The 24,568-nt window shown below is 53.8% G+C and overlaps 2 protein-coding genes across 5 annotated transcripts; one reads left to right on the top strand and one right to left on the bottom strand.

Annotated features, from left to right (window-relative positions):
• Nucleotides 1-2,733: 2,733 nt before the first annotated feature.
• Nucleotides 2,734-12,679, bottom strand: Fam110a (family with sequence similarity 110, member A). 4 transcript variants are annotated; one of them, XM_005414686.2, is made up of 3 exons: nt 12,454-12,679; nt 12,139-12,206; nt 2,734-4,272 (listed from the first exon to the last, which is right to left on the bottom strand). In XM_005414686.2, the coding sequence occupies exon 3, from the start codon at nt 4,218-4,220 to the stop codon at nt 3,291-3,293; it is 930 nt and encodes a 309-aa protein (XP_005414743.1). In that variant the 5' UTR covers nt 4,221-4,272; nt 12,139-12,206; nt 12,454-12,679; the 3' UTR covers nt 2,734-3,290. The 4 variants fall into 4 exon arrangements, with proteins under 4 accessions (XP_005414743.1, XP_005414742.1, XP_013365476.1 ...); XM_005414685.2 differs by lacking the exon at nt 12,139-12,206; XM_013510022.1 differs by lacking the exon at nt 12,454-12,679 and having other exon boundaries at nt 12,139-12,443.
• On the top strand, nt 8,668-22,468 carry LOC106147611. The gene is made up of 4 exons (XM_013510009.1): nt 8,668-8,839; nt 12,460-12,692; nt 12,790-12,933; nt 21,556-22,468. Exons 1-4 carry the CDS (start codon nt 8,668-8,670, stop codon nt 22,240-22,242), a joined length of 1,236 nt encoding a protein of 411 aa, XP_013365463.1. The 3' UTR covers nt 22,243-22,468.
• The last annotated feature ends 2,100 nt before the right edge of the window (nt 22,469-24,568 follow it).

The following is a 24,568-nucleotide window of genomic DNA, read 5'->3' as shown; positions in this document are numbered from 1 at the left end:
TTTGAAATTTTTCTTTAAAAAAAGAAATTTCTCTTAATAAAATTCTGGGAGAAATAGATGAGGGTATTACCTGAAAAATGATATTCACTGTTAAGAACCTGGGTGGGGTGTTCTGTCTGGGGCCTAGATGAGCCCACATGTCTAAGCCATCCCACAGAGGGCAGCTGTCACCAGGCTCTCACCCATACCCCCGTTCTGCCCCCGGACCCCAGAGCTCAGGGACCGACAGCCTAACTCCTTGCCCTGTTCTGCTTCTCTGTATACAGCATGTCAGGCAGGACGGGGGTACAAACATTCACACACTCATTCAACAGGCACTCAGAGGTTAGAATATTCCCTCCCCCAAACTACAGGGAGGGCTAACTAACGAGAGTTGATCGACCACCCATTCCCCAGGAATGCCTCAGTAGCAGAAACAGAACCATTTATTCCACTTCTGTCCAAAGGGCAAACTGAGGTCCTGGAGAGGAGTCCCTTCCCAGAAGCCCATCACGTCTCTACGGCAGAAGTGAGCAGCCGGGTTCCCTGCCTCCAGCCCCACATATATATAATTAGCTGGTGGGAAGTAGATCAGGGAGCAGATCTCATCTCTGGCTAATTAGGGGCCAAGCAGCTGGGGCCAGGCTGGCCCAGGGGTTGGGGGGGGGGGTCCAAGGCTGGGTACTCCCAGAAGACCAGGCAGCAGCTGCAGGCCTTGGAGGGCTGAAAGCAGCAGCGGCTGCTCATAGGGGAGGCTCACACTACAGCTGGAGGCAGAACAATAGAGGGGCTGTTTCTGCAGAGATCCCAGCATGGTGGGGGAACGGGAGGAGCCCCCAGCCTGCTTCTTCCATGGATCCTGCATGGCAGCCTGGGAGGCTCCGGACCCTAGAAGAGGCGAGCCTTCCCAGGACCAAACAGTGCCTGCTGCAGAAATCAAGACTCAGCCTGGCACCTCCGTGCCTTCCCAGAGTCTTCCTGGCGGTCCCGCTTACAGACTCTTCAAGGTCCTTCCCAGACAAGCCCAGGCCCACCTAGCAGCTATAGCCCAAGACGGAAGTCCCTGAACACACCTGCTTCCTAATGTAGAGTGATGTGCTGCTACACTGTCGCCTCTTCTCTCGCCCCAGACCAGGGCAGGGACCGTGTCTCTCTTATTCACCGCGGGGCACCTAGGAAGTTCTAATCCAAGGGCAGCAGGAAAGGCTTCCGGGATGCTGAAGAGAACTGGAACTCCAGCATGCTGCTGTCTGGTGGGGGGTGGGGCAGGCAGGGGGTCCACAGACCAGGAGGTGGCCCCTGCTGTCCTGCAGACCTGCTGTGACAGCCCATAAGTCACCCTCACCCCAAGTTCAATGTCCGACTCTAAGACCATATGCCCGACCATCCAAAGGTCACGCTGAGGACTCCGTGAGAGGGTAAATACAGCACTGACCTCTCCTACAGGATCAAGGGGTCCTTCCCCCAGGCCTGAGACCTCGACCTCAGTTTCTTCACATGTAAAAGGCAGCCATCCCACCCCCATTCTTGGGTGGCAGGGGGCTGCAGGTCACAGAAAGGGGCAAGGAAGCAGAGTCCAGCAGGGTTGCCCAGTGTGTGGCCTTTGACACCTCCAGGGGCAGCACCCTGGGTGGCTCAGATTATTCCCCAACCCCAACACTCCTCAGCACAGGACCCAGAAGACCCAGCTCCTGTGCTATCAACAGTGAGGGACACCCACAGGCAAGTCGCAGCCCTCCTTGTGCCTCAGTCTCCTCATCACAAAGAGGGTTGAGCCCAGCCTCGTGAGCTCATCTCTGCTACACAGTTTCTCCTTCTCTCTGCAGTCTTCCCAGGTCCCCGGAGGGCTGGCTGTGGATACACAGCTGGGCTGATCTGGATGTTTGTCAACAGCCCAACGGAAATCTCCTCTTTATGCTTAAAATAAAACCTACATCAAACCTGTCACCAGGCCCCCATTAGCACTTCCTGTTTCTGAGTGCTGCAGCCAAGGCAGCCCACAAAGAGGAAACACCACCCAGCACTCCCACTGCCACCCTGGGGGGGTGGCCAGGCCACCCTAGGTTGCCCCTTTCTGCCCACTCCAGCTCTAGCTGCCCGCCAGGTTAACTAACCTGGGATGAAAACAGAAGACCTCAAAGCCCAGGGCCAGCCCCATCCTGCTTCTTCCCAGGCCCTGAAATGTAGCAGGGAGGGCCCAGAGTGTCCCAACCCAAGGAGGATGTGCTGACAACTCCCCAGAGGCCCAGGAGGGAGCCTGGTTTGTCCAGGATCTCCCAGAGTCAGAGACAAGGCCATCCATGCTGTGCCATCCTCCCCAGGTTTCTCTTCCTTCACAGCTCCCCGCCGCCACAGTGACCTCAAGTTCAGGGTTTGTCCTCTCTAAGCTTCCTGCCCACCTGGGAACTAGGCAGCAGTGGGGAAGGGTGGAACCTTCAAGGCTGGGGGTTGGAGGGATCCATGAACCACTGACAGCCTTGCCTCTACACGCCCCTTCCTGGTAAAAAGGAGGTTCCCAGTCCTGGTCCCAGCTCTGTCCCTACTCCCTGTGGCTGGACCCAATTTCCTCCTCTATGAAAGAGCCAACCTCTCAGAAGAGTTAGGACCCCTGTCATGGGTAGATCTCAGGCCAGTGGCTGACCTCCTGCCCCACCAGACTGTGGTGAGCAATTATTCAATTCCAAAAGCCTTATCCCAAGTCTTCTCCCACCCCTCTCTTCCTTGTAAACACAGAAGAATCTGAAGGCCCAGCCCTTAAGAAAGAAATATTTGCATTTATTAACAAGGGAGGAAGGGCAGAGCAGTGCACACTTCTAACCAGTCCCTCCCATCATCTACCCACCCAAACCGGCTGCCAAAGATCAGGAAGAGCAGTAGACAGGCTCCCTCCCCCTGCTTTCACCCCAGGGGTAGTTCCCGGGAGGCAGGGACCAACCAAGTAAAGAAGAGGAAGTCACCAAAGCACAGAGGCCAAGGAAGGAAGGAGGAAATGGAGCCACTGGGTAGATAGGCTTGGTAGGTCTCCAGACCCCTCAGTCTCAGTGGTGAAGGACTAAACTGCAAATGCAGCCTCACCAGAAGAGTCAAGCAGAGGTACCCTCATGTCAGAAACCTTGTGTGTAGGGCACAGAGGTCCAAGGTCAGGAGCAACCCTCCCCATTCTTGGTCTAGGTGGCAGCCTTTGCCTCTTACACCAAGTTCACATACGGACGGTCTCTGGTCTATCCAGACATGGAATGCTGCAGGAGCAGTCAGGGGCCAGCTGCCTGTCCAAAATGTGTCCTGTGGCAAATTCCATGTCAAACACAGGCCTAGCCCTCAGCTGCAGGGGTCTCCCGCGCCTGCCGCAAGCCATACAGCCACTTGATCACGCGGGCATTTCGTTCCACCACAGACACGCCATAGGGGACCCGTTCCCGGGCGCGCTCTTCCACGGTAGCAGAGCTGCGGGCAGAGCAGCCCCCCTCAGAGCTGCCCAGCTCGGCACTGGGCCCTGCCAGGGACATGATATCCGAGCTGGCCCGAGCCAGGTGGGCCACCCCCAGCCCCCGGGCCTCTTCTGGGTCCAGGCCACAGAAGTTAAAAAAGCGTTCAAGGTCAGCCGCTGCCCGGGAGAAACGCTCGCTCAGGTCTGACTTGGAGCGCTGCAGACCCGGTGGCCGGACTGGGCTGGAGGCCGTGGTTGTGCCTGGTGATGGGCAGAGTCCAGCAGTCGACACAGGTGGGGGACGAACATCCACTCGGCGGACAGCAGTGGTACTGGGCAGTGGGCGTGGAGGGGTGGCTGGGGGGCGCTGGGGGCCTCCCTCTGCCCGTCCCAGGGTACGGCTGGCCTCGGCAGCAGACACCGGGCTATCACACAAGTTGATGAGGCTGCTAAGGATGTCCAGGTCTAAGTGGGGCCGGCAGCCAGGACCAGGCAGGGCTCGGCGGCTGGGTGTGAGCACGGTTCGGCGAGTCCCTGGGCTAAAGAGTGGCTGTTTAGACAGCAGAGGCTGTATGGGTTCCTGGCGGGTGTTGGCCACGTGCAGACTCTTGACGTATTTGGCTTTGTCCGCCTCCAGGCGCTCCACTGCGCTGGGTTTCCGGGCTCCCCCGTCCGATGGCCTCCGCAGCAGGTAGCCAGGGACTTTGGCCCGCAGGCGGAAAGGAAGGGCAGGAGTGGCTGAGGCTCCCGAGGTCAGCGTGTCCACCGGCATGGCTGTCACATACCTTGAGGGTCTGGGTCTTGAAGAGACCATAGAAATGAGAAGACAGACATCCAGGAAGAGCCGGTGGCTGGACACAGCAACGCTGCAGCGGGGGAAAGAAAAGGGGCTGAACACTCTCACACAAAGGCTCAGCAGACGCTGCAGGAGGCAAAGACTCCTGCCCCATTATAAACTAAAGGCCACACCCCTGCCTCACAGGGAGCCAACCAGCAGGCAGGAAATCACTGCTGAAAGGCCTATGGCCCCACCCACACCACCCTTGGTCCTGCCCAGCTGAGCACAGAGAAAGAAAAAAGGTGCTAGAGAATAAAGACAAGGCCCACTTTAAGGCGGCAAAGCAGGCTCCAAGCTCCACACTGAGCACCAGCCAGCTGGCCCTCTAAGTCCTCTCAAAAACCTCATTGTGCGGATGTGGAAACTGATGCTCAGGGAGGCAATCACCTTGCTCAAGCTAACCCTGCGAGCTGACTCTACCTTTTGCCTCCCAGCAGAGGCACTGAGGTTAAATGACCGAGAAAGGGCCCCAGCACCCCCCACCCTGGGCTGCCCCGTAACCTTGGTACCGTCTCTTCCTCTTACCCATCCAGGCCGCAAGCTGCTCTCTATGGAATCTGCCTGTCTGGACCTGCCAGGCCGCAGGCACAGGAGTGGACTATATAGGGAAAGAGCAGAAAATCCCCACCATGCCCCAGTGGAGTCCAGACACCCGTCAGCTTCCTGTATGGGACTCAATGCCAGGCCCACGGTCACCCACTGAGGCCTGTCAGGCGAGAGCTACACTGCCGCAAGGAAAGTGGAAGTGCCCACGCTCACACAGCCCCCGCACAGAGGTATCCAGCAGGTCATGGGGTGGGCACACGCAGGCAGGACATGCCTGGGCACACAGGTGTCCGCACGGTCACCCAAGCACCAGGGCCAATGCCCCAGGCATCCAGCGACTTCTGTCCCTGTGTCTAAGGCCCACTGGGGCCAGGAAGCACCACCATTCTTCCCTGCACACCACCCCCCTGCTGCTCTTGGAGGTGATGCAGAAGCAAATCCACACACCAAACCCCGAATCTTTTCATCAGTAAACAGGGCAGGGAGTACGTAGCCCAGGTGATGCACAAAGACTTGCAGTTCAGTGCTGTCCAAATCCATAACCGCTAACACTCTGAGGCTACTCAACCTTACTTTATATTTACATTAACTAAAAATTTAAGATTTGGTTCCTAAATCACACTAGCCATATTTCCAGTTGTCAATAGCTATGAGTAGCCAGTGGTCACTGCAGCAGACAGCTCAGAATAAAGCATTCCCACCCATGGCACCGAGCTGCACTGAACGGCCTCATGGGGACATCCGAAAATCCAGAGGGGAGGGGGCCTGCATGGTAGAGGGTCCCTACTGCATGCCAGACATTTGACAGAATGCTCTCGTGAAACCAACAAGCCTGTCAGCCACTGTTACCCTTTCCTGCAGATGGAGAAACTAAGACTCCAAAAAGTGACAGGGCTAGGTCCCAGAATAGATAAATAAGACACAAATTCACACGAAACTGACCCTAAGAACACTAATGTCAATTGTTTCTCCCTGAAGTACAGCACCTCCAACACATGCACAATTTCTTTGCCCCATCACCTCCACTGTATCACGTCTACGGCTGTTTTATGCTTTGTTGTCCCCCATGCCCTAAAATATCACCCATGAGGCTGGAGGATTTATTGGTTTTGTTTACTGAATTTGTTTCATGATACTCCTGTCAACATAGAACAGGTATGCAGCAAATAGTTACTGAACTGAAATGCCTATGGGAGCTTGACACACACAGCCAGACTGCGATAAACAGGAAAGGGGCGCTGGCCTGCAGCAGGTATGCAGCAAGTGGCCCGAGAGGAAGGGGTTGTGTTCCAGATGCTGGGATCCAGAAGTGCGTGCAAACTCCAGGTTCTTAACTGTGAGCATATACAGTAATCACATTTTTAAAAAATACTGCACATACTTGAGAAACAAAATAGATCTGTTAATATATCTGCCCCTCCCTCTGCTCTGCCAGCCCCAAGCTGGAGACACGGCAGCAGTGGGAAGACTTTGGGGGTGCTGGCCCAGATTCGATACTACTGAGGAGGTGGGCTGGTAGAGAAGGGAGGCCCCCACTCAGGGCAAGCCCTAGGAACCTCAGTGGGAACAGTGTGACCAGAGCTGCTGTGCCGTGTCCAGAGAGCCCAAATCGTCCCCACCCCCATCCCACCCCCATGTTGTCGGCTGCAGCCACCCAAACCAGTCCAACCCGTTGGGGAGGGCAGTTCCTCCCTCGCACCTCAGGAACAGTGCGAGGAAGGAGGTCAGAGGAGCAGCACCAAAGCAAAGGCCCTTGCTGTGCTCCTATGCCCACCCCTCCTACCGAGTCTGCTGGCCCCAGGGTCCCCTCTGGCAGGCAGAGTAGACTCGAGTCACCAAGCCTGGTTCTGGGGCCACTGACCCAGGGTCTCCAAGCTCACCCACTTGCCCCCATTGCACCTTGCGCAAGCCACTGCACCTCTTAACAGCCTTGGTTTCCTTCTCTGTGGAAGGCAGTTAAAAATAGAGCTCCCAGATTCTTCAGGTCACAGTGGCAGTGAAAGATCAAACAGGTCGAGGACCTGCCTTAGCCCTTGGGGAAAGGGCGGCACTCCAGGCTTAGCTCTGTCTGTACAATTACTTTGACAACCCAGATCGCAGCCCAGCCCTGGGATCTCTAAGCAACTCCAGAAGCGTCTGTCTGCCTAGTCCTGACAGAGTCTGGAGACGCATGACACAGGCTTCAGTGCTTGGATTGGCAAGCCCCAGCCATGGGTGGACAAAGGCAGGGCGGCTCCCATGAGGTGAGGCCAGCATCCCAGGCGCAGATGACACTCCCTGTCCCCGGAGGCCTCCTCTCATCGCCAAACACCCAGCCACCGATTTTCAAGCACTGCCCACAAACGCCCCAAATGCCCCAAATGCACCAGCCCAGAGTCCTCTTCTGCATTCCTGGCATGGCACATGGTCCTGCCTCACTCCCTCTGCAGGGCACCGCTGGCCTTAGCTTCAGGAGGGAGTGGGGAAACTTGGATCTCCAGTTTGGTTTCTTTCCTCCCTCACTTTGGGGGCAGTCTTGGGGCCTCCTGGCAGCAAAGAAGGACACCAGCGACACCCACAGACCCTCAGCGTGCTGTGTGACACTCATAGCCTGCTGCTCCTCTCTGGGCAGAGTTGGCCTAACTCTGAAAAGAGCGAGCTAAGTGCAGGATCCCGAGGTCCCATTAAAGTCCAACGGTGAGCACCTGCCTAGTCCCCACCACCCTGGGGAACCTGGGCCCGGCTACCCCCCACCCAGCCCGGTCTTCCATCCCTGTCCCCTCCCGCACGTACCTGGCTGCACCCGCCTGCACAGCTGCCCTATGCTCCTCCTGCCCAACCCATATGGGGCTCGGGTAACCGGAGTTTGCGCAATTTCCGGCAGCGGGCAGGTGAATGCCACCCAGGTACCGCATTACTGGAAAAGGGCGAAGGAAAGCCGATCCCTGATCCCGCCTCCCCAGCTTCACTGACAGCTGGCGTTGCCAAAACCAGGTCTTATTCACTCCAGCTCACCCGGGGACACTCATCTGGAAGCCAGACAAATCCAACTCACAGCTCCTCTGGAGCAGGAAATCCCCAGGGCAGGGTCAGGAGCCCATCTTAGAGATGAGAAGACTGAGCATGCGCACAGTCTGAGGACCAGCAGTGAATGCTCACTGGGTCTAGCAATGCTCACAGGAAAGTGCCCTTCCTGGTGCTACTTAACCCATTTTAATCTTCCCCCAAGCCCCTGTGAGGTAAGCTGTATTGTCATCTCAGCTTGACTAATGCAAACTAGGCAGAGACAGGCCGTCACTTGCCCAGAGTCCTACAGGGTCTAACCTGGCCACTTCCCTTCCAGACCAAGTCTTAATGCCTCCTTTTTCTGGCTACAAGTCCCTAGACAGATTGCTGGCTCTCCACTCTATGAATGAGAGGCGCCCCCATCTTCTGGGACAGGCCAGTGCGATGTTGGGGGCCTGAGGGAGGCCACACTTTGTGCAAACTATAAATGCCAGCAGGGTTGGGCACAATGGTCAGAACTAGAATTCTGAGTGCTGGGCTCCCTGGGAGGGAGGCACACTGTAACCCCATTTCCAGAGGAGACTGTAGCCCTGCAGGAAGGAAGCTTGCCAGGGCAGTGACCATCCCCTCTTCCACCCCAAGGCCTCTGCCACTCAGGTAGGCCATTTTCTCCTGGAAGCCTGAGGTCTAGGGAAGGAGGTATCCCCCAGCCTCAGACCTGGGCAGCCAAAGAGGATCCCACTTCATTTTTGTGTCTGGTGCAGGTGAGCCAGGCCTGGGGTAGAAGCAGGAAGGGACAGAAGTGACTCGGAAAGCTTTCCTTCTCTGAGCATTGAGGCCCCCTCTAGTCCTCAGTTTTCGGGAGGGGTGGACAAGACCACTGTCTCCCACCATGGGCTCCAGACTCCCCACCGGGCCCTCCACTGAAGCCACAATAGGGGGAGAGGAGAGGAGCCTCCTTCAGGCACTAATAGTAGTGACTGCAAAGCACCAGCCAGGAGCAGTGGACAACAGTCCGGCCGAATCACTAGTGAAGGGAGCACCTACCACATTCCCTTCTCACGGTTAGTTCTCACTTTGCCTTTGTAAGTAATAATCATCTTTCGGGAAGGGAGAAAAAGACCAGGATCCCTGGGCACCAACCCCCGCTCACTGCTGGTCCTCCCAGAACTGTTCCACTCCCACTCCCCCTGGGCTCTGGTCACTTCTAGCTGCACCTTGTCCTTTCTCCAGACACCACGGAACTCTGCTTCCGTGCCCCTCCTGTTGCACCCCCAGCCTCCCCTGCTGAGTGCAGCATGAGCTGTAGAACCAGCCTTCGGGGGTCAGACCTCAGCTCCACCAGGGATAAGCTACGAGAGTTGTGACAGGATGCACAACTTCCCCATGCCTCAGTTTCCCCAGCTGTAGAAAGGACCCACAACAATGCCTCCCTCCCCGCTCACAGCGGCACTAGTCATAACAGGCACAAGGCGAAACCAAAGCAAGTGTCCACCAGTGAATGAAGGCAAATAAAAGGTGGCGTGCATGCACGTGTCACTCAGTCCTGAAGGAAATTCTGACACACGGTTCAGCACGGTAATACATTATGCTTAGTGAACTAAGTCAGACACAAGGCAAATCCTGTATGCTTCTGTTTATGAAGGCATCTAGGTACCATTCTAGGTATCTGGAATGGTCAAAATCACAGACACAGAAAGCAGCATGGTAGTTGCCAGGGGCCTAGTGGGTGGAAATGAGAAAGTATTCTGTTGGGGGTGGAGCCACAGTTTGGGAAGATGAAAAAGTTCTGGAGATGGAGGTGGTGATAAGTGCAAAATAATGTTACTTACACCACCGAAGCACCACTTACAAGTGGTGAAGATGGCCAACTTCACTTATTGCATATGCATTCACACACACACACACACACACACACACACACACACACACACACACAGAGTGCAGAATACGGAGCCAGACTCCCTGGATTCACATTTTACCTCTGGGCAAGGTTTTAAACCCTTTTTGCACTCCGTTTTGCCTCTGTCAGACAGAAACCACAGCCAGGCATGGGGTGCATGCCTGTAATTCCCGCTACTTGGGAAACTGAGGCAGGAGGACCGCAAGTTCAAGGCCAGCCCATGCAACTTAGCAAGAACCTGTCTCAAAACCAAAACAACAAAAAGGACTGGGGATGTAGCTCAGTGTTCCCTGGATTCAACCCCCACTATCTCAAAAAATAAAAATTAAAAAAATTGAAAGACAGAAGTAACATTCACAACTATCTTACATCAGAGAGAGCAGGGAATTAAAGGAGTGTACACTTAAAAGACACTGAGCACACAGCAGGTAATCAAGACATGCTGGTGACTTCCATCCTTTGTTCAGGTGGGGCTTTTGGTGTTAATCATTCTCACAACACTGTACAAACTCTCTCCCCTTCCTTCTACCTGCTCTGCTCCTTCCCTTCAGTGCAAGCTGACCCAGACTTGCCAGACAGGGAGGCCCTTGCCTGCCCCACAGGAGGATCAGAAAGGCTCCAGGCAGTGGGAACGGGGTCAGAAAGCAGGGCAGCCCAGCTCAATTTCAGCCCAGCTGTCCAGGTCGGAGACACCCTGCTGGGCATTCTCCAGGGCCACACCAGGGCCCAAGCTATTTCTGGAGTCTTCCCAAGCCTCATGCCCGAGCCTGCCCAGGAGTCAGCCTTGACAAGGGCAGCCTTGCACAAACCTCAGGAAGGGAGGGAAGGGCAGGCTGTGGGAGCAGTGTGGGTGTGGATGCCTGGGGCATCGCACTCCTGCCAGGCCCACCCATGTGCCCAGCCCCACCAGCTCCATCCTCTGGACTTTGGTTTTTACCTAGAGTGGCAAAATGGGGACAAGGGGGCTTTCAATGGGGACTGAATGTCAGAGATGCCACATTCAAGGCCTTTGGGGCCAGGCATGGCACCCAGCATGGGTATGGTGAAGGTTGAGACAGACCCACAGCCAAGCCCACTTCCTGTCCTAGATTGCCCTCTGCGTGGGCCTGGGCACCTCCTCACCATCACGGAGTTCTACCTCAGCCCACACACGTGAAGAGACTCGCCCGGAGTCACTCAGAGAGCTGGTGACTGATCACACACAGGGCAATGATCTCACGATTTTACATATATTTAATCATTAACTGTACATTTAATTGTTTCTCAATGAAATGTCACATTCACATGACTCAAATTCAAAACCTTTAAAGAGAATAGAGTGAAAAAACAAACAGAACAAAACTTCTCCTGTCAGCTGTCCTCCTTGCAGGCACCACTGTGACCAGACAGCTGTCTCCTTCCAGAGAGAAGCAAGTATGGACACAAGCTCTTCCTCTCCCTTCACACGCTCGGCACTGTGCCATGCGCATTGCTCTCACCCTGCGCTTTTGCTCAGTAGTGCAGAGTACCAATCCTTCCCCTGTCCAGTCTCTGTCTGTTACCGATCCACTGATCAGCAGTGCACCAAGTGGGACAGCTTGCCTCTTAGAGCACTTGTAACTGTGACAGAGACAGGCGGACTATGCTTGCTCCAAAGACCAGCAGAGCACACAGCAATGGCTGGCAGATGTCAGCTTTGGTTATCTCGATTACCAATTACCAAGGTCCGGCGCTCTGGACTGCACACTGGTGAGGAGCTCCCAGCCCCGCTTGCACACACTGCAGTGGGGAAGACAGTGCACTGCCTCACAGCACTGGAAAAGGAAACAGGCACAGGGAGCCCAGGGCATAAGAAGTGTGTTGAAAGAACGAATGAAAGACTTCTTTTCTTTCCGAGTTCCCTGAGCTCCTCTCCCCAAAGCCAGGAGGCTGACCCAGAAGAGGATAAGTAATTCTCTTCTAAAGAGATTCAACCCTCAAATCCTGCGTTTCTGTGTCACAGACCGGAAGAGTGAAGCCAGAGAGACTGGGAGTCAGCCTGTATTGCCAGGTCTATGGCTTTAGGCAAGAGGCCCAAACTTCTCAGAACCTCAGTTTCTGCACCTGCAAAGGGAGACCAACAATAACAACCTGGGCAGAGGGGCGTCCCCAGGAGGTTGAACAACCGTCTAGCCTCATATTAGACGCTCCACCTGGGAGGGTCCTGGCCCCACTCCCAACTCCAAAGTCCCTGGAGACTCGTGGCTTTGGTTTAGAGACTGTCCCTCCCCAGCCCCAAGCAGATACGCAAGAGGCCAGCAGTCACCCCCCAAATCTGCTGCCACCTCCAGTCTAGCCCAGAACTGTCAATCTGACCATCAAAGACAGGTCTTCTGAGAGGAACGGCCCTGGAATTGAGAACCTGTAGGCAGAAGGGTCCCGGAGGAGCCCCGAGGACAACCCCTGCCATCTGCAAAAAAAGAGACAGGTCCAGAACAGTACCTGGAGAACAGTGCGCGCGGGGACAGGTGATCCAGCCAGAGGTCCAGGGCCGTGTCCCGGATAGGGGGCTGCGAAAGTGATCAGCTGTTGCCCCTTGGGGCTTCTCTGGGCAGATCTCGATGTGCCTAGACTCGATGTTCCCCTCCACTGTAAGGTGGAGGGGAAATCCTAGGACCGGAGTCCTTGCCAGACCTGGCCGGTGAGGACACTTGCCCCTCGGAGCCTCACTGTCCCCACCACCCGGCAGACACGCACTGCCAGCACTCGGGAATGCGCCCCTCAGGCCAGAGCTAGCACCCCGGAACCGCTGCTCACCTGCAGCCTGCGCTAGGCGAGTCCCGCTCCTCTCGCGGGGACAGGAGAGGCCTGACAGCTGGACCGAGCCTGGAGCAGCCAAGGTCCACGCGGCCCAGGAGGCCCACTGCGTGGGGAGCCGCAGGGCCTGGAGTCTTCGGAGCGGTCCCTGTGCCGTCCCACCAGCCCTACGGGAGCAAAAATCCCCGGGGCTCGGAGGAAGGGGAAGTGAGCACCCTTACCCCCGTCACCGGGGAATGGTTCGCCCCGGACTTCCTGATTGGTTCCTCGCTTCCGTTCGAACGCCGCGCCGCCCGGGTTGCCAGGCAACCGCTTAGTTTGGTCTTGCAAGACTAGGGCCTTGGCTCACAGCCCCGCCCCGCTCTGCCCAGCTGGCCTCGGTTCTTCCGGCCCCTGCTCTGCGCCCAGCGCCCAGTTCTTTCCCTACTTCTCCCTCACCCTCTTCCAGCGGGGATTTCCTCTGGGTCTTCAGCTAGAGAGGTAATAGTCCCCCTGGTTGGTTCCTACTCCCAATTTTGCAGCTAGCTTCATTTGTGACCTCAGGTAAGTCCCTTCCCCTCTTCACCTCCCCCAGCTGCACAAAAATAAGCGAATTAGTGTTAAAATGTAGAGTCTCCACAGTCACAAAGTTTACAAAGACGGTATCAGCAGAAATTAACATTGCCCAAGGTTACTCATCGTAGCAAAATTATGGGAACAACTTCAATGTCCATTGACAATGTATTGATTTTATATGTTAGCTTAAGAAAGAGCTAAATTAACTGAGCTTTTTACATGCCAAAGTACCTTTGTATGACTTACCGCTTGTCCGTGCTCATGACATAACCTTCTGAAATAGCATTTTTAATTATAACCATTTTCTGATGAGGAATATTATGCATCCATTAAAATGATATATGTAAATTATATTTAAAGAGATGGAGAAGTGCTAAGGAGGCATTACACTTTTAAATGTATGTTTAAAAGCACTATGTACAGATAAATATATATTAGATAATAACCATAGTATCCTATGTGTTTATGGATAAACATTTACAATAACAGCAGTTAATTTATTCTTTGTACTTTTGTAGATTTTCCAAATTTTCAATACTTGTACATGTCACGGAAAAAAATTTAAGAGGGTAGAATTAATACACTGCCACAGCCTTTCCAAATGAGGGCACTGTATAGTGGTCAACTACTGCTTGGGTCTGCATTGTTCAATTTAGAACCAGTTGGGTCTGTCTAGGGCTTCCAGTGACTGAGCACTTACTGTGTACATTACATTCCTCGGTCATGCAGAGGAGGCGATAATTATCAATTGCTCACCATGTTGTGCAGCCTAGCATGGGCACCAACGAATTCAGGACAGAGAGTTGTCGTAAACAGGGAGCCTGGCTGTGTCTGTAAGGACCAGAGATGCATCATACCTGGCACCAGCCAAGTCCTCTGCTAGATGGTGCTTTGGCTTATTTACCCATTATCTCCCTGGACTTCATTGCATCTGGCAAGGCAGGTCGTAGTATGGCTCCCATCTGATTTATGAGAGTACAAAAGTTCCCTGAACCCGTGGGCTGCATTCCCTTATAAGCGTGTGTGCTGTTTGGCCCTGTTGGGGAGGAAAGGCGGGGGAATGCTGTGGGCCGTAAGAACCAAGAGAAGGCTAAACAGGGTAGGTCCAGGCTTTCTACTTCCTGATGCTTGTACAACTTAGTGGGACTCCTTTAAGGAAATATAAAATCTTATGTGTAACCAATCTGGTGAGAAAGAGAAAAGAAATACAGCGAATGACAAATTTCACAAACATTACAAAAACCAGGAAGTAACATGGTGTTTATTAATTACCTATTTATCAATTTCCTGTCCACAAAGCCAGTTTCCAGAACTACCTTCTGGCTCAATGCATACAATTCAAACCTCCCCTCTTCTACCACTTATTTAGGGGACTGGGCGTTGTAAGACCATGTATATATATTGAGGTGTGACCTCTGACCCTGCTTCTCATGTCACCTGCCAAACTGAATCAGCTCATTGTGCTCAATGAATAGCTCCCTGAAGCTATTCCTATAGTAGGTGAGTTAGTAATGTGATTACTCACAAAAGTGACCAGAAACAATATAAATATATTCCACTATGCTGCCAAGGTCCTTTTAGCCAGATGCCCAAAATGCTTCCAACTATCCCAGTGTCACCTGACACTGAAGGAACACAAAATGGAAGGAGATGGTGGCTGAGACAGAGTGAGGCTGAAATACCTGACCGTGGATAACTTCATAGAATTCGCCATGTGACTGCATCACAAGCTTGCCTCTCAGCCCTCATCTTCCTTGCATTAACTGAGAATGACAACGGTGGTGTTGATTGGGTTCTCTGAAAGGTATAATTTTAATCAGGGCTTAGGAGATATTTGAGATGTCTGGATAAAGACCCTGCTGACCGATGCATCTTCGAAGTTCGCCTCTGCCCTACACATACCGGAGCCTAAACCAAGACAAAAGGAAGCCCTGAGGCTCATGCCCATGTTGAGAATGTGGGCAGATAGGGGGCAGAAGGAACAGTGCCAGGCTCCCAGATTAGGCCACAGGAAAACAGGTCATTTGCACACACTCAGATTTTAGAAATGCTGGGCATCTTCACGTGCTAACAGTGCATTAAGGATGTCCTCTCCCTAAGAATTTGTTACAAACACCTGCTGTCAGTTCAGTGATTCAAGGGATCCCAGGCCTTCCCCTCCCTGACCCTGGAGGGCGGGGAGACAGAGTCCAGACAACAGGAAGGTGAACAAACTGTCATTAACTGGGCCTGGATCAGAAGGTGCTGGACCTCCTTGTTGCTTTATCCTGACCCAGCACATGAGTAACAACATCTTCCCTGTGGATAGGCTTGTAGATTTTGCCTCTTCCAGATTGTGACCCTGGCATTGTTTTCTCCACTCAGCTTGAAACCAAGATGAAATCAGTGTCAGATGTCAACTGCTGTCTCTCTGCCCGCGTGGTTCTATTGAACTTGAAGCTTGTTCTGTCTGTATATGTGAACTCGCAGTGACACATCTCATGGAGGGACCCATGAGGGAAAAAAGGCAGTGAAGTAAAACAAAACTCAGCCCCGATATACCCCTCTGAACAGTGTAGTGAGATGCTTGCTTTAGGTGTGCATTCTGGAAGACAGTATAGTTATATTTATTTAAAAAAAAAAAAAACAAATAGAACTGCCATATCAGTGGACCTGTAATGTGGCACAGCAACTGTTTTAGAAATTAATCTTGAGTAAATAATGAATATTCAAAAAGGTTTAACAAGAAAAAAATTTACTACAGCATTCCTATTCATAGCAAACAAGAAGAGCTGGGAGTCGTGGCTCAGGCCTGTAATTCCAGCACTCAGGTAGCTGAAGCACAGGGGTCATGAGTTGAGGCCTGGGATACCCAGCAAGGTCAAGGCCAGCCTGGGCTGCACAGTGAGACCTTGTCTCAAAACACAAAAATGAAGATGTTGTTGGGGTGGGAGTGCAACCCCCGCCTGGCCACAGAGGAATGGGAATGGTGAGGGACAGCGGGACTCTCTCTGGTCAATCATAGGGTCACACATGAGGCTGGACAAGAGTGATTCACCCACACGGTGGGAGGCAATGGCACATCTTGGGTGTCTGCAGATTTAGCGTGTGCGTGTGACAGGAACAGTAGGGTCTTGCTCTTCTTATACAACTTCGAATCCTACTGGCAAGACCCCAGCCTCATGAGCACCTCGGAAGGGGGCTGCCTCCAGACAGCATCATCTTGGATGTTAGGGCTTCGCCGTATGCCTTTAGTGAAGACACAAATGTTCAGTCCATAGCACAGGATTGCACAAAGTAGCTGTGAAGGATCCTGACTAGATCCTCTGCAACCCTGGCAGAGAACACACACGCTCACATACGTGCCAGATGCCAGAGTAGAATGACAACAACGAGGGTTCCAGCAAACAACCTTCTGGGGCAAGGGACAGGCTGGCCGGCAGCAGAGGGGTAGGGAGGTGGCACCCGTCCTGAGCAGCACAGAGGAAGCGGCCCCAGCTGGCACCATCCTTTCTCCACTCCTGGGACCGCCACAGCCCAGGGGCAGAGAATGAGTTTTGACTCTGGAATTCCAGGATGTTTGAGTCCTGAATTCTTCAAACCCTTATATCCCCTCAACCTAAAGCCCTAGACTGCCCCTGTCAGCCCCTAGAATCATGGACAGTGAAAGCTGAAATGGTCCTAAGGTCACCATCCGGCACAGGGAAGCCAGAGTGGAGAAAGATGGAAGGTTTTTAGTTTGTTTGGGGGTTTTGTTTTGTTTTTGTTTTGAGACAGTCTCACTGTGTAGCCCAGATGGCCTAAACTCATGATCCTCCTACCTCAGCCTCCCGAGTGCTGGGATTCCAAGTGTGTGTCGCCACACCCAGTAAGGAGTTGGTTTATAAATTATACGAGTCTTCATGAACTCACCTAGGCTAGTGACTGTCGTATTGGACAGTGCCGCTCTGGAGTCCATTGCCACCTCTGCGGTTTTCTTGCCGTATTTTCTGGTGACCGCAGAGGAGGGCTCAGTCTTTGTCTCCCTGAGCAGTGCTCCTTACACTTGCTAGTTGTAAGCAGGAGAGGAGGCTAAGCAGGAATTTTTGTTTTGTCTTTTGAAAGTGTCTTCTGTGAATCAAATTCACTGACTTTAAGGGTACACTTGGATAACTTTTGACACATGTAAGCACTCTTTAACCACCTGTACAACCAAAGCATTTCCCAGGGTCCCGAAGCCCCCCTTTGCCCGGTGTCAAGCCCGCCCCCCACCCTGTCTTTCTCTAGAGTTTTGCGTTTCCCAGGTGGTCAGAGAAGTGGGTCATACAGCAGGGACCCTCCTGCATCTGGCTTCTTTCTCTTGAGGGTAAACTAGAATTAATAATATTTATTGTTTTATTTTCATTCCATTTCCCTCAGTATTTTCCTAATTTTGGCAGATGATACTGGTTTTTCTATTTACATATCTGGGATGAAATTTTTTGTCAAGACCCTGTGTCAAAATTTTTTAAAAACATAAAAAGGGCTGGGGATGTAGCTGAGTGCAAAAGCCCTGGATTCAAGCCTGAGTGCCAAATAAATCTGTTTCAGCAAAGGAAAGTGAAGCCACTTAACCTCCGTCACTAAGAAAGCAGGTGGACCCGGATAGGGTATCAGTTACAGATACAGGACGCCAGTCATCGGCTTTAGGAAAGCTGCTTTTGATACCGGGTGGGTGGGAGGATGGCTGCAGGGAGTGGTCTGCCCGGATTACAGGACGGAGAGCACAGAAAGGGCGCAGGCGGCAGAAGGGAGGGGACAGATGGGGAGTCCGAGGAGAGGTGGCCCCCCTCCTCCACCCTGGGCCTGCACGGAGGGAGAGGTCGGAGGTCGGAGGCTGGGCCTAGCAGATGGGATTTTGTATGGAAAGGGACTGGTGAGGGGAGCTTTGTCATCGAGGCTTGCAGACCTCTCGGGAACGGAAAAGACCGTGTTCCCAGATGGCAAAGCTGGTCAGCAGGGGTGTGGGGTGGGGGACACAGGGCCCCTCCGGAACGGGAAGAAGACAGAGCCTTTGGGAACCTAACCCCAGTCCCCTCTCCTGTGGCGCTGTCCCACTGTCTCAGGCACTGCGGCTTGCAGTGACCCTTCCGCTCCGCATGGAAATCAGATGCAAATGAGACCCCCTCGCACACCACTTGGGACACGGCTCCCTTGTTCTCTCATTGGGCACAGGGGTAAGGGAGGGCGTCGTCCATGCCCAGGCATCCACAGGGGGACCTTTCCCCAGGTGACCATACCCCGCTCCTCGCACTCGGACCTGCGCTCGCCAAAGCTGGAGGCTTTCCCCCTGTTCTTTGACCCAGCCCACTTCTGCTCCAACTCCCTGCTCCCCCACACTTGCACACCCCATCTGCCCTGCACAACATGAACACGCTGCGCACCGGACACATACTGAATAATTCACACTGGTGTTGTTTGATATGCTTGTTTCCTTGCTTTTTGTTCTGTTTTAGTTTTTTGGTACTGAGGAGTGAACTTAAGGAGCACTGAGCCACATCTTCAGCTGCTTATTAGAAATTATTTTTAAAATTTTGTTTATTTATGAGACAGTCTCACTAAGCTGCCTAGGCTGGGCTAGAACCTGTGATCCTCCTGCCTCAGCATCCTCAGGCGTAGCTTGCTTTCTTGTTTTTTATTTGCTTCCCACCCCAATTTAAATTCTACAAGGCCTAATGTAGTGCAGGATCAGGGCAAACTTCCAAGTGGAGGCGACACTTCCTAGAGCAGAGGAGGCTGGAGAGGGGGTCAGAAGGAGGGCTGGGGATGGAGATGGGGAGTCACCATCCCAAGGGGAGAGGCAAGCGGGGCAGGTGTCCTGTTCTGAAATAGCTATTTGCCTCCTTTACAAACAGAATCAGAGCAGGGACACGCACACACACATGCATGCATGGATGCACGTCCAGTGTCATCCTAGCACATCGCAGGGCTCCAGGGGCAGCAGGTCCTTCCTGGGACCTCCTCACCCAGGGAGGGCCCTTCCCCACCCTGACAGACCAACTGACCCAAATGACTCTCCCAAGTCCTGGCAAATCCCAAGACATCAGTGAGAAAGCATCTTTCTGCCCTTCCCTCTGCCACATCAAGTAACACTAATGTCTTTGTCACAGCCGGAGAGCAGGGCACTAAAACACTGTGTCCGTTTCCAGAGACCCTTTGCATTTACGCCTGGAGATCCTGGCTGTCCTCTTGTATGTCCAGCTTCCTGCAACAATCAACCCATCGTCAGCTGTGAGACATCGCAGGACAAATGTGGGATCTGCTGCAAACTGAATATTAGCTACCAGAGAGCTGTTGGTACAGGGGGCAGGAATAGCAAGCCTGTGTTGTGCAGAAAATGGCCTTATTTTCTAGAGATATAGACTTAAAAGTATTGAGATTAAAATCCATAATATTTGTGATTTACACTAAAATACCTCAGAAGACAATAGATAAAGCAAGTGTTGCAAAATGCTAACACCAACTGAGTATGTAGTTAGCAGGGTTATTTTCTATTTTTCCAGGTATTGGGAAGTGTTCTAATTCAATCTAAGTGAGTTGACTTAAAGAAAGTATTGAGACAACACTTAGGGCTGAGTCCGGGTGGGTGGAGACTGAGGAGGAAAGGAAGATGCAGACTGGATGAGGGAGGAAGAGCCCTGCGGGTTGGACAGAGCAGCCCTGTCCTGGGGTGGGGGTGGGGGGCCCTGTGCACCTGCCCATCTGCTGCTGGGGCTCCCAGGGGCTCCAGCATAGGCTGTAGGCTGCTGCCTTCCACCTTCTGCGCATCTGCTGGGAGCCAGGCAGGGCCTGCAGCTCAGCGGTCCCCTAAGGGGTTAGGGGCAGAGCCACACTTCCAGGGTGGGGAGAAACAGACCGCCCTTTCACTGTCCCCAGACAGGCAGGGAAACTGCAGTCTAGGCTCCACCCAAAGCCCCTCTGGGTCCTGCGGAGGAAGGAGGTGGAGGGAAGCCCAGGACACAGAAGTAGCTGGTCAGGACCCCACTGCCCGAGGATTCTGATGGCTGTGAGCCTCACCCCAGCAGGCAAAAATCCTCCATCAGGCCACCCCAGGGTCTGCAGCTCAGCGGGAGACACCCTGATGGACTGCTCAAGTGACTCGAAACGTCACTCAACTCTTCCCTCTCCCTTATCCCCAAATCCAGTTAGTTGCCCTGCCTCAATGTCATTCATTCGGTCAACAAGTATTTTTAGGGCACCTGCCAGGCAGCTGTGACAGTCCCTACTTTTGTTGAGCCTGCACGGTTGGCCGGGACAGACCCCAAACAAAATGCCTAAGCAAACACACCAGCACGCCCTCGGGCTGAGTGCGAGCAGGAAGGGATGGCCTGAGGCTCTGTGAATAAAAGTTACCTCCGGGCCAGCGAGATTGAGAGACAGCCAACAAAGTGAAGAAGGAGCCCTGAGGATACAGCACCTGGAGGTAGAGAGCCCCAGGGGGCAGCAAGTGCCAGGCCCTGAGGCAGGGGCGGAGGAGCACACTAGGAGGAAGAGCCAGGGGCCCCAGCGGAGAAGGGACGGGCTAACAGCATCCCTGTGGGTGAAAGAAGAAAGGGCAGAAGCAGCGGGGAGGATGCAGCGACTATAGCGAAGTACAGAGGACGAAAGAGGCTGAACCGGATGGAGCCGCCCAGGGTGCAGACGCCCAGGAGGGCAGAAAGGCTGTATTCTGGATCCCACAGAGGGTTTAGATGTGGAGTCCGCCGGGAAGATCGACAGCTGCATGGGGGACTTGTTCCCCGCTGTATTCTCAGTGTACAGAACAGAGCTGATTTTCACAAATAATTATTTAAAGGGAGAGAGGACGATGATGCCAGCCTCTGGAGCCCCTTCGCAGCCGAAGTTCTCCTTTTTCAAACCGGTTAGGTGGCGCCTTCTGTTGGTTAGTTGTTGGGATTGCAAGTCCTCGGGTTCGGACCTTAACCGGAAACCAACTCGAGTATGGGGGTTTGGGGTAAAATGAGACAGCACCCACTCACCCAGATGAGGACGCTGTGGCCGGCCCAAGATTGAGGCCCAGCCTCTGTCTCAGCACCACCCACGGCTCCTTCCCACTTCCTTCTAGAGGTTGCCAAAGCACAGGGCCTCCATCTGCAGCGCCCTAGCGACCCCAAGCCAGACCTGCCCCCCAGAGGGTTGGGGGCTCCTGGGCTTGATCTGCGCCATCCGGGATTCCAGCCCTGGAGGGGCAGAGGCCTCGCCGGGGTCCCCACCACAGGCCACACACCGGAATCTGCTCCTCGGAAAAGCACAAGCTCCCCACTGTGCTCGGTGCCAGCCCCCACGCACCTCCTGGCAGCCTCAGGCTGCCGCTGTTCCGCAAGGGCAGGGTCAAGGAGAACAGCGGACTTGGTTTGAGCCAGCAGGGCTGGCTTCCTGAGGTGGCAAGACCTTCCCTGATGCGGCACAAGATAGCATGTGCTATTTCTTTTTCTTTATTGTTCCTTTTTAAAACTTTAGGCTGTATAACTGACAGAGTTACAGACTCCCAAATGATTAAACTATTTCAGTGCAGTCTCACGGCGCCTTTGACCACTCTTCCGGCTGCAGGGACGGACAGCGTCCACTCGCTGGACGGACAGCGCACGCACCGCGCAGTGTCTTGGCCCGCGACCCTGGGCCCCCTCGGGTCTGCGGCGAGACTTGAGGCTCGGCGTTGGAGAGTCACGCTGCAGGCCCCGCGGGGCGCCGGCCCCTCTGACGCGCCTTCCCCAACCTTCCTCCCCCACAGCTGCCCTCCCTTTGGCCTCCGGCCTTTCCGCCCCGGTCCAGCCCACGCGAGCCTCTGTGAGAAGCACCACGCCCGCGAGCGCGGTCGGCCGGCTCCGGAGCGCGCTCCTGCGCCCGCAGTGGCGGCTCTGCAAGGGGTGGCGGTGCCCGGGGTCCTTCCCCGGTCTCGGTGAGAGGCTCGGCGGAGGCGCAGCCCGCAGCAGGCACCGTTCTGGGCGCAGACCTGAGGAAGTTACGCTTTGCTGTGGAGTCTCCCCGGGAATCACGAGCGTCGTCGGGACCTGCCTGGAGGGCCTATTGGGGTGCATATCATGGGAGGGGGACACCTTGTGGGGAACGCTGAAGGAAGGCGCCCCACCGGCCCAGCAGGCCGCCTCGCCACCAGTGCCGTCTTCCTGGGGCTGCCATCTGCGCTCCCCCCACGTGCTCCGGTGCTGGGTCTTCCCAGCACAACGGTTGTACTGGTTGCCCTCTCTGCAGCCTGTCCCCGCTTTAGTCGCTCCATGAGGTTCCTCTGCTTGCTATGACTAGTATCCGAGGCCCTCCACCAGAGTGCCAGTTGTCCATGGCCAGGACTTGGTCTCTGGTCAGTCCTATGTCCCAAGCATCTTCCAGAGTGCCAGATGTAGAGCTGGCGTTTGGACGGCGTTTGAATGAATGAATGAATGAATGAATGAACGAACTATCCCAATGTAAAGGATATAAAGCAATCTCTGAGACATTAAATGGGAAAAACAAGGTTCTGAATGGTGTGCGCGTTGTGCCGTTGGGCCCGCGGAAACAAGGTGGTGAAATGTTTTTCTGTGAACTTACAGGTGCTCCAGGGGCTTGGGGTGCAGCTCAGCAGTAGAGCACTTGCCCAGCACATGCAGGGCCTTGGGTTTATTCCCAGCACGAGACAGACAGAGACAGAGAGGAAAGAAGGAAGGGTCTAAAAAACAAAGTCTATTAAATAAACAACAAAAATTATAAACAATTTCTGGAGATTTTTAGAAATGAGGACATATTGATTGGGGCTCATTCATCGATGTGTACAGCATTTAGTAAGTTTGTACTGGTTATTTTGCATTAGAGATATCAGGAAAGATTCATTAGAGGAGTTGGCATTTGAGATTGGCTTTGAAGTATGCATCAGACCACTTTTTCGTTTCCTTTTTTTGAGACAGGGTCTCATTATGTGGTTCAGTCTGGTCTTAAACTCACTGTGTACCTGAGGCTGGCATCAAACTCAAAGTGATCCTCCTGCCTCAGCCTCCCAAGTACTGGGATTACAGGCGTTTGCTACTATGCCCCGGCTCCAGATCTCATTTTGAAAGGTAGATTGGATCATGCTTTGAAACAGGCATTGGATCAGGCCAGAGATGAGGCAGAAAGAGTATTCTAGTGGAAGGATGGGTGTGGGATTGGTGGTTCTGAAGTTCTGTGCATACTTAGAGAATGGTGAGCAGCTCTGGGTGCGAGCAGCAAAGGTGACCTATAAGTGAGGAAGAAAGTCATCAGTGTCTATTAATTCTGTTTCAGAGGGACTTAAATGTGAGAATTCAGCATTTGTCTTAATTTGGTGAGCAACAGAGGGTTTATGAAGGTTGTGGATGATAAGCACGTGTTTTTTAATTAAAAACAAAGATAGAATGAGAAGCCTCTGTGAGAAGATGGTGGGAGGAGACACCTCAGCAGCGGGGGATGTGGGTCAGCTCTAAGAGAGAACTCCCTGTGGGGGAAGGAGGGGAACATCCCCGGGAGGGCCTCACTGTTGGAACCCTGCTAGGGGACAAGTGTTCCAGGCTTCTCTGCTTAGCAGAGCCTTGTGACCCTGAGATACAAAGTATCTGCTATGGTAGCAGAGAGAACAATGGCTTCACTCCACCCTTCTAAGTCGTTGGCTTTGTTACAGGTTCAACCGACACAGGGCACAGAAAAGGGTGAAACCCTTTTAATTATGCACATACACACAGGAGACTTGGAGAAGGGCCAGCGGCTGCAGCTCACATGGAGCCCTGAGTTCCAGAAAGGATTAGGGGCTTGAGGTTCAGGGCAGGTGGGGTGACTCTCGAGTCACAGGATGGTGAGAGGAGGACTGTACTATGAGTGGAGGTTGTCTCGTTATGCAGATAAACTATCTCCAACAATAAAAGTTGTCTAGAGCAGCCTCTTCCTATGCAGACACTTTTACTAGCATAGATGTCCTCCATAGCCACATATTTCTCTGAGGTCGATGTCCCAGAGCTTTCCGGCGGCTCTGATATTGACCAGCTCACGCTATGCCAGAGAAGTCTGTGTGGCTCCTAAAGTCACAGTCCCATCTTCTAGCGTCGTGGCGCTGTGACCCCTCTCCTCTCCAGCATCTGCAGGGCAGTGGTGGCTTATTACGCAAACGCGCGTCTCGGAGAGAAACTCCCGAATCGGACCGGACGTGCACTGAGGTTAGCCTGCCACGATCCTCACCCGGTGCGGGGACCTGCAAGATCCTTTACACCGCGTGAGTCTGGGTTCCAGTCCTAGCCCAGCATCTTCAGGACTGCTTTAACCTCCCCGAGCCTGCTTTCGCCATCTGAGAAGCAGGGACTAAAAGTGGCACTGCCGCTGGGATCGCGGAACAGTAATCATTCACTGCTGGGGTCGGGGGGCTCGGGGAGCACGGAGGGGCGCGCTGCCTGGGCAAGCGTGCGCTGCACACGAGGCTCTCGGCTGCTCTGGGCCTCTGCCGCCTCCTCTATAAGATGGGAGAGGAACAGACGTCCTCAAAAGACAGAGTGGGATAACCCGCTGCTCCCCGCCTCGGCGCTCGGGGCTGCTATGACCTCCGCCGACGGCGGGGGCGCCCTCGTCCCAC

Source organism: Chinchilla lanigera, unplaced genomic scaffold (assembly GCF_000276665.1).
Source record: "Chinchilla lanigera isolate Chin_1 unplaced genomic scaffold, ChiLan1.0 scaffold00195, whole genome shotgun sequence".
Taxonomy (NCBI): Eukaryota; Metazoa; Chordata; class Mammalia; order Rodentia; family Chinchillidae; genus Chinchilla; species Chinchilla lanigera.
The sequence above is the reverse complement of the archived record's forward strand: the minus strand, read 5'-3'. Positions and strand labels throughout refer to the sequence as shown.

Excerpts from the sequence above, each read along its gene's own strand:
- Fam110a (XM_005414686.2), bottom strand. The coding sequence starts at position 4,220 with ATGGTCTCTTCAAGACCCAGACCCTCAAGGTATGTGACAGCCATGCCG.
- LOC106147611 (XM_013510009.1), top strand. The coding sequence starts at position 8,668 with ATGGGCTCCAGACTCCCCACCGGGCCCTCCACTGAAGCCACAATAGGG. Across the intron at positions 8,840-12,459 it reads TACCACATTCCCTTCTCACG|CCTGCGCTAGGCGAGTCCCG; the intron begins GTTAGTTCTCAC and ends GCTCACCTGCAG. Across the intron at positions 12,693-12,789 it reads ACCCCCGTCACCGGGGAATG|GGCCTTGGCTCACAGCCCCG; the intron begins GTTCGCCCCGGA and ends TTGCAAGACTAG.